A 13,688-nucleotide genomic window follows, 5' to 3' on the forward strand; every position below is an offset into this window, starting at 1 on the left:
TGCTCGCCTGGGTTCAATTCCCTACCTACCTATGTAAGCTGGACAATAGACATGAAACAAGAATCTGGTACTTGTTTGCTGCAGCAAGAAGCCCTGGAGCACCAATACACATATGTGCACACACACTCACAAAAATAATTAAAATTAAAAAATGAAGCCAGGGCCGGGCGTGGTGGCGCACGCCTTTAATCCCAGCACTCGGGAGGCAGAGGTAGGACGATCTCCGAGAGTTCGAGGCCACCCTGAGACTACATAGTGAATTCCAGGTCAGTCTGAGCCAGAGTGAGACCCTACCTCGAAAAAAAAAAAAAAAAAAAAAAATGAAGCCAGCTGTGGTGGCGCACGCCTTTAATCCCAGCACTCGGGACAAAGAGGTAGGAGGACTGCTGAGAGTTCGAGGCCACCCTGAGACTACATAGTGAATTCCAGGCAAGCCTAAAGCAGAGTGGGATGTTACCCCGAAAAACAAACAAACAAAAAAAAAACATAAAACAAAGAATGAAAGTGGGGCTGGAGGGTTGGCTCAGCAGTTAGCCCAAGGACTCAGGTTTGATTCCCCAGTACTCACATAAGCCATATGCACATTGGGAGGCATGTGTCTGGAGTTCATTTACAGTGGATAGAGGCCATGGCATGCCCATATTCTCTCTCCTTACCTCACTCTTTCTTTCAAATAAATAAATAGTAAAATATTTTTTAGATAAGAAAAAGAGCCAGGCGTAGTGGCACATGCCTTTAATCCCAGCACTTGGAAGGCAGAGGTATGAGAATCACAGTTGAGTTTGTTGATGCCAGCCTGAGACCACACAGTGCATGCCACGTCAGTCTGGGCTACAGCAAGACCCTACCTTGAAAAATAAAAACAAACAAACAAAAAAAGAATAATCTTGGCTGCAGAGATGGCTTAGCAGTTAAGCACTTGCCTAAAATGCCTAAGGATCCTGGTTTGAGTCTTGATTCCCTAGGTCCCACGTAAACCAGATGCACAAGGGAGCGCATGCATCTGGAGGTCATTTGCAGTGGCTGGAGGGCCTGGCGTGCCCATTCTCTATCTATCTGCCTCTCTCAAATAAATAAAAATAAACAAAAAAGAATACTTTTGTGAAAAATATTTTTAACAACATAAAACAATAAAAATTAAAAATATATATATGTTTTAGCCAGGCGTGGTGGCGCACGCCTTTAATCCCAGCACTTGGGAGGCAGAGGTAGGAGGATTGCTGTGAGTTCGAGGCCACCCTGAGAATACAAAGTGAATTCCAGGTCAGCCTGGGGAAAAAAAAAAAAGGATACATGTTTTGTTTTAAATCCCAAATTTTAACCAAAATAGTTGATTTACAAGTATTTCTTTCAGATATTTATGTGTTTGTTGGGAATTCTGTTGTTTATATTTTGATTGCAACTATAATTATATTAAATAAACTGACAAAGCATGTTACAAACTGAAAAAAAAAATATTTTTAACAACAATTTTGTTAAAGTAACAGCAAACATGAACTAAAATCACAGAGTCAAGGCTAGAGAACTATACCAAGAAGAATTTTTAAAAACTAAGAGTAAGCCGGGCCAATGGGTCCATAGCTGCAAACTCAGCCATTGAGAAGTAGATGAAAGACAATAAAAAATTTTAGACCAGCCTGGGAAGAGTGATTTCCAAGACATTAAGGGATACACAGCAAAGAGACTCAAAGAGGGGGGAAAAAATACAGACAAAGATGAAAGTACTGGCAAGGATGTGGATAACTGAAACTCTTGTTAAAACTATTGCTAAGAAAGCTGAAGACTCCATATAATTGGGCTGCAAGGTTACTGAGAAATCCTTCCTACAGACCAGCTGACAAAAAGCTGCAAAAAGGTATGCTGCATGCAGCTCCATGGGAGAGAGAAAAATCATCAGTGGAGATAAACTGGACAATCCAAGCCTTAAATTTGGCCAGCTAGGCCAAATGTACAAATGGGTGCAATAGTGACATGTCTGTTATGGGGGAAACCAACCGCCTTCTTATTTGAGTGGAGGCCCGCTCCACTGGAAGAATATATACCTGATACTAAACACCTATGATGGGTAGTCATAAGCCCTAGGAATATAATGCCTGCAGGTGTCTGGCCAAGTGCATGTTATTATGCTCATGAAACTGCCCAATAAGCACTTTTCTTAATGTTCAAACCCATATATTAATGTAACTCTCACTTTTGGTTAGAGAGCTTCTCTTTTCAGATAGCAGTGACCTGTGGGATGACTCAAAAGGCACGACAGTGCTAAGAAGAAGTGACAGGAATGCTCAGCACTGAAACACCTCTATCACATCTTCCAAGCTCAGGGTCTATTAAGGAAGAGGAGGCAGGAAGAATGTAAAAGCCAAAAGAAGAACAGGACTCGTCATAATGCCCTCATCCAGATACAAAATGGTCTGGATATGCATGACCTTACAGTGCCTGACACTACCTACACAAGACCAATATGTTAGGAGGAAAAGATGATGACATCAAAATAAAAGAGAGACTTATTGAGAGGGGGAGGGGATTTAACGGAGAAAAGATTTGAAGGGAAAAGGGGGGGTTATGATATATTGTCTATATAAGGCTGCCAATGATAAAAAAAAAAAACAAAACACAAAAAATAGGGTTGGACAGATGGCTTAGCAGTTAAGGCATTTGCTTGCAAAGCCAAAGGGCCCCAGTTCAATCCCCCAGGACCCGTGTAAACCAGATGACCAAGGGGGTGCATGCATTTGGAGTTCATTTGCAGTGGCTGTAGGCCCTGGCACACCCATTCTCTCTCCCTCTCTCTGCCTCATTATGTCTCTCTCTCAAATAAAGAAATAATTTTAAAAATTTAAAAAAATAAATAGGAAGGTTGAAGCGATGGCTCAGCAGTTAAGGAGCAAGCCTTCAGAACCTAAAGATCCAAGTGCAATTTCACAGTACCCATGTAAAACCAGATGCACATAGAAGCACATGTATGTCAAGTCCATTTGCACTGGCTACAAGGCCCTGATCTAGTGAAGTCTCTTTAAACTTTAAAAATGAAACAAAATTGGGGGCTGGAGAGATGGTCTAGCGGTTAAGCGCTTGCCTATGAAGCCTAAGGACCCGTATTTGAGGCTCGATTCCCCAGGACCCACATTAGCCAGATGCACAAGGTGGCGCACATGTCTGGAGTTCGTTTGCAGTGGCTGGAGGCCCTGGTGTGCCCATTCTCTCTCTCTCTCTCCGGAGCTCTCTCCCTCTCTCTCTATCTGCCTCTTTCTCTGTCTGTCCCTCATAAATAAAAATGAAAACAAAAAAATTTTAAAAAGAGAAACAAAATATTTAAAAAGCCAGGCATGGTTGTAAGCATATTCAGTCTTAGCACTTGGGAGGCTTAGGAAGGAGAATTGCCATGAGTTCAAAACCAGTCTGAGCTAGAGTAAGGTTTTTCTTTAAAAGTGGGGCAGAGGTGCTGGAAAGTTGGCTTAGTGGTTAAGGTACTTGCCTGTGAAGCCTAAGGACCCAGGTTCGATTCCCCAATACCCACATAAGCCAGATGCACAAGCTGGTGCATGCATCAGGAGTTTATTTGCAATGGCTAAAGGTCCTGGTGTACTCATTCTATCTGCCTCCTTCTCTCTAATAATAACAAAATTGAAAAAGAAGTTAAAAATTTTTTTCACTAACACACAACAATCTTAGTTATATATGTATATACCACATAACTTCAAAATAAGGGATACAAAATAAAACAGAATTGAAAGGAAAAATGCAAATTTATTAGAGTTAAAAACTTCAACACTCCTCTATCCGTAGATAAGATAAAGATGTTAAAAAAGAAAAAGAAAAAAAGGTACCACGCCAGACTGTCAGGATCAATTCTCTCCTCCGACTTTTCACTGGAGACTAAATCCACAATTGTGTCATCTATGTTCTGTTCCTTATTGCATACACTTTCATTTGCCTCCGGTTGACATTTACCTATGAATATAATAAGTATGTTATTCTAAAAAACAAAAGCAAAAACTCCTGTTTTTAAGGCACTAGGAATTTAGCAATAATCTTTTCCCACAAAACATTAAAGGTTTTATTTATAAGAAACACATCTTATGTAGACTACAACAAAAACTTAATCAACTAATAATTGTTGGATGACCAAATGTCCTAGACAGTTTAATCAGCTTCCTTAAATTTTAAGTGGTTAAACTATCATATACTATGCATCTAGTTAAAACAATAACAGATTTTTCTTTTTGGTTTTTCAATGTAGGCTTTCACTCTAGCTGACTTGGAAATCACTATACAATATCAGGGTGGCCTCAAACTACCTCTGCCTCCCGAGTGCTGGGACTAAAGGTGTGTGCCACCATGCCACAGCCTAGGTTTTTCTTTTTTTGTTCTTTCAAAAGTATAAAAATAACAATAGTACTCCTTATTGAGTACTTATTAAACAACAGGACTTTTCTATTTTAGGCAAAGGGGGTTAAGAGGATAGAACTTATTGTTTCCCATAAGAAAAAGCTACATTGCCAGCTCTAGCAATAACTCTTATTTAAATTCATAACAGGCATTGTATCATTTACTAATCAAAACAATCCTATTAGAAGGAATTACTTATATGTAAGTACAATGATTGAGATGGGGAGGTAATATGATGGAGAATGGAATGTCAAAGGGGAAAGTTGGGGGGGGGGAGGGTATTACCATGGGATTTTTTTTTTTATAATCATGGAAAATGTTAGTAAAAATTAAATTAAAAAAAAAAAGGAATTACTATTAACCCCATGCTAGAGAAGAGCCAGCTGAGTTCAGATATTAAGTAACTGGACCAATTTCACACCTAGATAATATAAGGGTTAAAACTGAAAGACAAGTCTGATTATTATAATTTGTCTTCTGAATTAACAGGCTGTTCTTTACAAGTAATATTTCTTATAATAGTAAACCACAAAAGAGGATAAGGTTATAATGCTTCTAAATCATACTACTTTAAGCAGAGTATGGTGACAGAACCATGTAGTCCCAGCACATGGAAGGTGGAGGAAAGTGGATAAAATATTCAAGGTTATCCAGATGCACAGCAAGTTTGAGGTAAATCTGGTCTACATGGGAACTTGTCTCTAAATAAAAAAAATAATTTTTAAAGACTGGAGAAATGGCTTAGTGGTTAAAATGCTTGCCTGCAAAGCCTAAGGACCCAGGTTCAATTCACCAGAACCCACATAAACCAGATGCACAAGGTTGCACATGCATCTGGAGTTTGACTACAGTGGCTAGAGGCCCTGGTGTATCACTTTCTTTCTCTCTCATATAAAGTTGGAGCATTGGCTTAGTGATTATTAAGCACTTGCCTGCAAAGCCAAAGGACCCAAGGTGACACATGCATCTTCAGTTTACTTGCAGTGGCTGGAAGCCTTGGCATGCCCATTCCCCCCACCCAATAAAATGAATTTTTAAAAACTTTGTTATGAAGACCATCATGGTGAGGACGCCTTTAATCCCAGCACCTGGGAGGCAGAGGTAGGAGGATCACAGTTTGAGGCCACCCTGAGACGACATAGTGAATTCCAGGTCACCCTGGGCTAGAGTGAGACCCTACTGCAAAAAAAAAAAAAAAAAAGTTTTAAAACTACTACTTTAACAACAACTTAGTTCTCATATGCTACTTTTTCTCACTGTCTATCCCAGAGCTTGTGTTTTTATTAGTGGTGGCCTCAAGAACAAACCCATGACTTTGCACATATAAGCAAATGCTCTACCACTTAGCAAAACCTCTAACTTATTATCTGCTCTAAGTATTTTATACACAAACACTTTAGAAGAACCATGTATCTTATAGTCTTAGGCCTCATCTCCAATTAATGCTTACTGCAAACACGCTTGTGTTCTATAAGTTAAAAAAGAAAAGGGGGGTGGTATGTAGAGATGGTTTAGTAGTTAAGGCGCTTGCATACAAACCCAAAGGACCTCGGTTCAATTCCCCAGGATCCATGTAATCCAGATGCACAAGGCGGCACATGCATCTAGAGACCTTATACAGTACATAGAAGCCCTGGCATGCCCATTCTCTCCCTGTCCCCCATCCCTCTCTCAAATAAATATTAGGGTGGCGAGATGGCTTAGCAGTGTAAGACATTGGCCTGGAAAGTAAAAGGATCCTGGATCAACCCTCCAGGACCCACATAAGTCAGATGCACAAGGGGGCGCATGCATCTGGAGTTTGTTTGCAGTGACTGGAGGCCCTGGTTTGCCCATGCTCTCCCCCCTCTCTGCCTCTTTCTCTCTCTTGAGAAAATAAAATATATTTTAAAATAATAAAATTAAAGTTAAAAAAATAATAAAATGGGGGAACATACAAATTCTACTAGCTCTTGCAAAATTAAATGACTAATTATAGCTTAGCAGAGATAGTCCAGAGGCAAACCATGAAAACCTGTCATTCATTAACAGACATGCAAGTAGTAAACTTAAATGGGGAATGGGGAATGCATAAGCAATAGTACATTTTAGAAACACACTTTGAGGAAAATTCTCCCCCCCCCCCATTTTTTTAAAATTTTCTTTAAGTAAACTTTTAGCCTTTAGCTAAAAATAAAAAATTTAACACAATACTGAGTACAGAATGAATTAACAGGCATTAATAATCGCTATTAATCAACAGGAAAGTATTTGTCATACACTGTATATATGCCTTTTCAAATAAAATGGAAGATACCAGACTGTGTGAGAAACTTACTCTCGAGTATCTCTGCTTCAGAAGAGCCTGACAGAACAGTGGCATTTTCTGTAAGGTTTTTGTCGTCTTGTTTATTAGCTTCATGTTGACACTTTCTCCTTCTTGTCTTTTGACTTTGGGCTTGTTCTAACACAACTTGTTCTGAACCCTGCCCTGATGAAATCAGAGACTCCTCTTCCTCAACTGTCTGAGGATCGTTTGGAGACTGTTCTGGGTCTGAAATGTCAGTACTCACAGATTCATCTGGGTGATCACCCACTGCTTCACTAGCAACTTTCTTTGCTGAAAACAAGAGAAATGGTTGTAATATATCATTTATGAGCAAAAACTTAAGACAAGAAATGATGAAGTAAGTTGTAATATATTTATGCTATTTAAAAAAAAAAAAAAACCTGGGCTGGAGAGATGGCTTAGTGGTTAAGTGCTTGCCTGTGAAGCCTAAGGAGCCCGGTTCGAGGCTCGATTCCCCAGGACCCACGTTAGCAAGATGCACAAGGGGGCACACGCATCTGGAGTTCATTTGCAGTGGCTGGAGGCCCTGGCGTGCCCATTAAACATTTAAAAAAAAAATTCATGAAGAGCTTGAAAGATGCTTTAGTGGATAAGGCACTTGCTTGCAAACCAAGGGACACAGTTCAATTCCCCAGTACCAAGGTATGGCCAGATGAACAAGGTGACAGATGTGTCTGGAGTTCATTTGCAATAGAGAGCTAGCCTGGCGTGGTGGCGCACACCTTCAATCCCAGCACTCAGGAGCCAGAGGTAGAAGGATCTCCATGAGTTTGAGGCCACCCTGAGACTGAATAGTGAATTCCAGGTCAGCCTGGGCTAGAGTGAGACCCTACCTCAAAAACCAATAAATAGGGCTGGAGAGATGGCTTAGCGGTTAAACGCTTGCCTATGAAGCCTAAGGACCCCGGTTCAAGGCTCGATTCCCCAGGACCCACATTAGCCAGAAGCACAAGGGGACACACGCGTCTGGAGTTCATTTGCAGTGGCTGGAAGCCCTGGCACGCCCATTCTCCCTCTCTCTTTCTCTGCCTCTTTCACTCTCGATCTTTCTCATATAAATTAAAAAAAAAGAGGCTTCCGGTCAAGATGGCGACCGCCTAGCTGCACTACAAACAACGAGGGAAAAAAAAAGATAGATGCAGATCCTAAGAAGAGAGCTGCCCCAACATACCTCAGAAGGGGCCCAACTGAAACTAAGGACAACTGGCGAAATAAGCAAGGGTGATGTTTTCCTGTGAACTGGATACCAGCACAAAGGGGAAGGAGATCAATTCAGAGAAAAATCAACTCCTACCAAATAAGAGAGCCAGAGCCTCAGAGGCCCCCAACACCTCAGCACTGAAGCAGACCAAAAATGAACCCAACATGGCTCAGGGAAATCTTGCGGAAGAGGGGGCGGAAAGAATGTCAGAGTTACATGTTGGGTCATGATTTTCAGAGACATTTATCATACTAATAACTGGGGGCTAACTCCACAATGCACAACCCATTTTCAATAATAAGGAGGGTCTAATGGGAGGGGGTAGATCACAGATGAGCCTAAATAATGGTACCAAACTGCCTGTATTTACTGAAAAGAAAACTAATAAATTAAATTTAAAAAAAAACCAAAAACCAATAAATAAATAAATAAATAAAAGGAAGCTGCTGTTTTGGACAGAATATTGGCAATGAAAAACAAAACAGCCAAGTGTGATGATGCACACCTTTAATCCCAGCACTTTGGAGGCAGGGGTAGGAGGATCACCCAGACTTCAAGGCCACCCTGAGACAACACAGTAAATTCCAGTTACCCTACCACAAAAAAAAAACAAAAAAACCCTCTAGTCATACACCCCCATATGACCCTGAATTTCTGAGAGATAATACTGTAAATCTACCACCACTTACGAAAACTGCATATTTTCTTGTAAAATCAATACCTTTTATGTTTCTCCGTGGTTTGGAAGAATTCTTCTCCTTTAAATTCTGAGTTTTAGTGGATTTTTGTTTTCGTTTTTCTTCTTCAGCAAGAACTTTCTGAAGCAAATGAGCAAAAAAATCGAAGTCAAAAGGACGTTTTTCCTCTGTTTAAAAAAAAAAGAAAAAACCTTCAAGTTTTTGTCTTTAAAAAAAAAGCAAACCTTTCTAACTAGAAAGTATTTCAGAGTATTTTAGCATCAAAAGCAAATACACTTACTAAGGAGCAGGAGAATGGACAAAAAAAAGTACACAGCACAGCATCATTCAGCAATAAAGGGGAAAACTAGTTTAACAAATAGGATGAATACGTAAATCAGTGAGGGGTCAATTGTGTGCAATGCCTTGGGTTCAATCCCTAGAACCAAAAAATAAAATACTGCCAGGAGTGGTGGCACATGCCTTTAATCCCAGCACCCGGGAGGCAGAGATAGTAGGATGGCTGTGAGTTCAAGGCCATCCTGAGACTCCATAGTGAATTCCAAGTCAGCCTGGGCTAGAGTGAGAACCTACCTTGAAAAAAACAACAAAAACAAAAAATACTGATACAAGCAATAAAAATAGGTGAATTTCAAAAAGATAGAAAGGAAAATAAATCAGATACCAAGCATTACATACTATATGATTTCATGAATTAGATGTACTAACACTAATTAATGGTAATATAATAATAATATAATTTATTACTGGCAACCAGGAAAACAGACAGACAGAAAAACAAAGAATGAGCATACCAGGGCTGCTAACCACAACAAATGAGTTCCAGATGTATGCACCACTTGTGCATGTGGGTTTACTAGGGAAATGAACCCAGGCCATTAGGCCTTGCAAGCAACCACTTTTTTTTTTTTTTTTTTTAATTTTTCAAGGTTGGGTCTCACTCTAGCTCAGGCTGACCTGGAATTAACTGTGTAGTCTGAAGGTGGCCTCGAACTCATGGCAATCCTCCTATCTCTAATTCCCTCCTGAGTGCTGGGAGTAAAGGCATGCACTACCATGCCCAGCTGCAAATAACCACATTTTTCACTGCAGAGGCATCTCTCTGTCCCTTAACTATCCTTTGAGAAGTGAGTGAGTGAATGTGTATGTGTGTTTTAGATGCAAAGATAGGGCCAGGATATAGTTCATCAATAGAACACATACACTGATAGTATGTAGAAGACACAGGGTTCAATCACTAATACCAAAAATTAGTAAGTGAAGTACCTATCGATTATCAAAAGACAGCTTCGGGAGTATACTGAAACAGTCACTGGTTCTGACTGTCTACAGTTACGAAGTAGCACTGGAAGAGCCATTAAAAGGGGGAATGGGGGGGGGGAGAGTTCAAGAGATGAGTGGAGAGGAGCTAGCATGGTCCTAGCACTTGAGAAGCAGAGATAGAAGGATCGGCATGAGTTCAAGACCACCTAAGAATACATAGTGAATTCCATGTCAGCCTGGGATAGAGAGAAACCCTACCTCAAAAAGCTAAAGAAGAAGGGTCTGGAGGGATGGGTTAGTAGTTAAGGCATTTGCCTGCAAAGCCAAAGGACCTCAGTTCCATTCCTCAGGACCCATGTAAGCCAGATGCAGAAGATGGCACATGAGTCTGGAGTTCGAATGGAGTGGCTAGAGGCCCTGGTGCACCCATTCTCTCCCTCAACCCCCTCCCATCAAGTAAATAAACAAAAATAAAAATAACTGACAGAAAGCTGGAAGAAGCCATTCTACATGCAGTTCAATGGGAGAAAGAGATACTACCAAGTGAAGATACTCAACAGTGGACACTGAAAGCCTTATAATTGGCCAGCCAGGCCAAATGAGCCAACAGGTGCAATAGTGGCACATCTATCATGGTGGCAACCAGCTGTCCTCTAATTGGACTGAAGGCCCACTCCATTGGAGGGAATACATCCCTGATACTGAAAACTTAAAACAGGGGTAGTCATGAGACCTAGGGGTGTAACGTCTGCTGATATCTGGATAAATGTAGATACTATGTTTATCAAACTGTCCAGTAAGCACTTCTCTTAATATTCATACCCTTATACTAATGCTACCCTCACTTTGGATAGAGAATCTTCTCTTTTCAGATGGCAGTGACCTTGAGATGACTCAGAAGGTATCATGGTGCTGGAAAGAAGTGACTGGAGTACTGAGTAACATCTCGATCACACCTTTCAAGGCTCAGGGTCTAATGGGAAGAGGTGGCAGAAAGAATGTAAGAGCCAAAGGAAGGGTAGGACTCCTTACAACATGCTCCCTACAGACATAAAATGCCCTGGATATCCATGACCTCACAGTGCCTGACACTACCTACAGAAGACCATCATAAGAGGAGGAAAAGATCATGACATCAAAATAAAAGAGAGACTGACTGAAATGGGGAGGGGATATGATGGAGAATGGAGTTTCAAAGGGGAAAGTGGGGGAAGGGAGGGTTATTACCATGGGATATTTTTTATAATCATGGAACATGTTAATAAAAGTTGAGGGCTGGAGAAATGGCTGAGCTGTTAAGCGCTTGCCTGTGAAGCCGAAGGACCCCGGTTCGAGGCTCGATTCCCCAGGACCCACGTTAGCCAGATGCACAAGGGGGCGCACGCGTCTGGAGTTCGTTTGCAGTGGCTGGAGGCCCTGGCACACCCATTCTCTCTCTCCCTCTCTCTCTTTCTCTCTGTGTCACTTCTCAAATAAATAAATAAAATTTAAAAGGAAAATAAAAGTTGAGAAAAAAAAAAAAAAAACAAGCCAGACATAGTGGCATACTCCTTTAATCACAGAACTTGGAGGCAGAGGTAGGAGGACTGCTGTAATTGAGAGGCTACCCTGAGACTACATAGTGAATTCTATGTCAGCCTGGGCCAGAATGAGACCCTTTGAAAAACCAAAATAAATAAATAAATAAATAAATAAATAGATAGATAAATAAAAACAAAGAGTGAGTGAGAGAGAGTGTGTGTATGTGTGTGAGTAGGGGCCTGGAGAGATGGCTCAACAATTAAAGCTGCTTGCTTCAAAGCCTGAAGGCCTAGGTTCAATACCCTAGTACCCACCTACATAAAATATGATGCACAAAGTGGCACAAGCATCTGGAGTTTGTTTGCAATGGCAGGAGGCCTTGGGATGCCCATATTCACTCTGTTTCTCTCTCAAAAATACAATGAAAATATTTACCTAGGCATGGTGAAACACATCTTTAATCCCAGGATTTGAGAGGCAGAGGTAGGAGGATCATAGTGAGTTCAAGGCTAGCTTGAGATAATGAAGTGTATTTCAGGTCAACCTACACTATAGCAAAACCTTATCTCAAAAAACCAATTTTTAAAAAATATGAAACCTAAAAAATGAAAAGAAAACAAAAGGTTCTAGGAAGATGGCTCAGCTGTTCAAGGTGCTTACTTGTAAGCAAAGCCTGCCAGCCTGATAAATCCCCAGTACCCACAGCCAAATGCACGAACTGGAGCATGTATCTGGAGTTCCTTTAGAGTGACACAGCCCTTGATATACCCATTCTCTCTTGTTTCCAAATAAATAAAAATATTCTTTAAGAGCTGGAAAGAAGGTTCAGTGGGTAAAGGTACTTTCTAACAAACTTAACAGCCTGGGTTCAATTCGCCAGTACCCACGTAAAGCCATATGCACAAAGTGGCACATGCATCTAGAGTTCATTGGCAGTGGCCGGAAGCCCTTGCATGCCCATACTCATTCATATTCTCTCTTTCATAAACAAATAAATAGGGCTGGAGAGATGGCTTAGCAGTTAAGCACTTGCCTGTGAAGTCTAAGGAACCCGATTCAAGGCTCGATTCCCCAAGCCCACATAAGCCACATAAGCATAAGGTGGCACATGCATCTGGAGTTCATTTGCAGTGGCTGGAGGCCCTGGTGTGCGCATTATCTATCTGCCTCTTTCTCTCTGTCACTCTCAAATAAATAAATAAAAATGAACAAGTAAATAAATTAAAATATAAAGAATATTTTTTCAAAAAGATAGGAAAACATCCAGTCTTAGTCTTCTGATACTAAGATAAAGACAATTGTAAAACACATATCCAAAAGAAAATATTGGTCACACTGTAGCCTCTGCGAATAAGAGTTCTGTAATACTTACGGAATGCTTTGTCTATTCTCCATCCATTTGTTTTTTCTTCTCGTTTAAATTTATTCTGTTAACAACAAAAAGATCTATAGTAATTTCTGCCATTAAATAGAGCCTATATTTATCTAGTAAACATTAATATGAAATTCTATGAAGTATACTGTTCACTTCTACATCATGCATCTTTGCCAACATGCCAACTGAAAGATTACCTTCTTTCTGGGCGTGGTGGCACACATTTTTAATAGAAGCACTCGGGAGGCAGAGGTAGGAGAATCGTCATGAGTTCAAGGCTACCCTGAGACTACATAGTGAATTCCAGTCAGCATGGGCTAGAGGGGGACCCTACCTCAAAAAAAAAAGGGGGGGGGAATTACATTCTTAGGGCAACCTGAAACTACATAGTGAATTCCAGGTCAGCCTAAGCCAGAGTGAACCCTACCTCAAAAAAAAAAAAAAAAAAAAAAAAAAAATTACCGTCTTAAATATAACAATGGGAGAGTTATAGAAAGCTTCCTGATTCATCTTTTTGTTTGTTTGGTTTGTTGGCTGGTTGGCATTAAAGGAGTAAACCACCATGACCAACCTGCTGTCCCCTATTATCAACAGCATAAAACAGCAAGGTAGGCTGGATTAATAACACACAAACAGTCAACTACCATAGAAACAGATCAAATCTACAATCAATGCAGCTAACAGTAACTTTATACAATCTAAAAATATTCATATAAAGTTAATAACCATCTTACATTATTGTTCCAAAGTGTTTTTTTATTAGTTTTGTTTAGGGAGACAGACATGTACATGCCTGGGCTTTCAGCTGCTGCAAAGGAACTCCAGACATGTGCACCCCTTTGTGCAACATTATATCACTGTGTGCCTGGCTACATGGGCCCTGGAGATTCAAACATAGGTTTTTAGGCTTCA

General features: G+C 40.5%; 1 protein-coding gene across 3 annotated transcripts in view; it reads right to left on the reverse strand.

The window, feature by feature from the left end:
• Bdp1 (B double prime 1, subunit of RNA polymerase III transcription initiation factor IIIB) overlaps nt 1-13,688 on the reverse strand; it is a 119,416-nt gene that overhangs the window by 80,023 nt on the left and 25,705 nt on the right. For 2 of the 3 annotated variants that reach the window (XM_045133486.1, XM_045133485.1), the window contains exons 8-11: nt 12,774-12,828; nt 8,641-8,784; nt 6,707-6,988; nt 3,828-3,951 (exon numbers count right to left, since the gene is read on the reverse strand). In XM_045133486.1, coding sequence (XP_044989421.1) covers nt 3,828-3,951; nt 6,707-6,988; nt 8,641-8,784; nt 12,774-12,828 — 605 coding nt within the window. The remainder of the gene's footprint in view (nt 1-3,827; nt 3,952-6,706; nt 6,989-8,640; nt 8,785-12,773; nt 12,829-13,688) is intronic. The other variant, XM_045133487.1, reaches the window with a different exon arrangement.

This window comes from Jaculus jaculus, chromosome 14 (genome assembly GCF_020740685.1).
Source record: "Jaculus jaculus isolate mJacJac1 chromosome 14, mJacJac1.mat.Y.cur, whole genome shotgun sequence".
Taxonomy (NCBI): Eukaryota; Metazoa; Chordata; class Mammalia; order Rodentia; family Dipodidae; genus Jaculus; species Jaculus jaculus.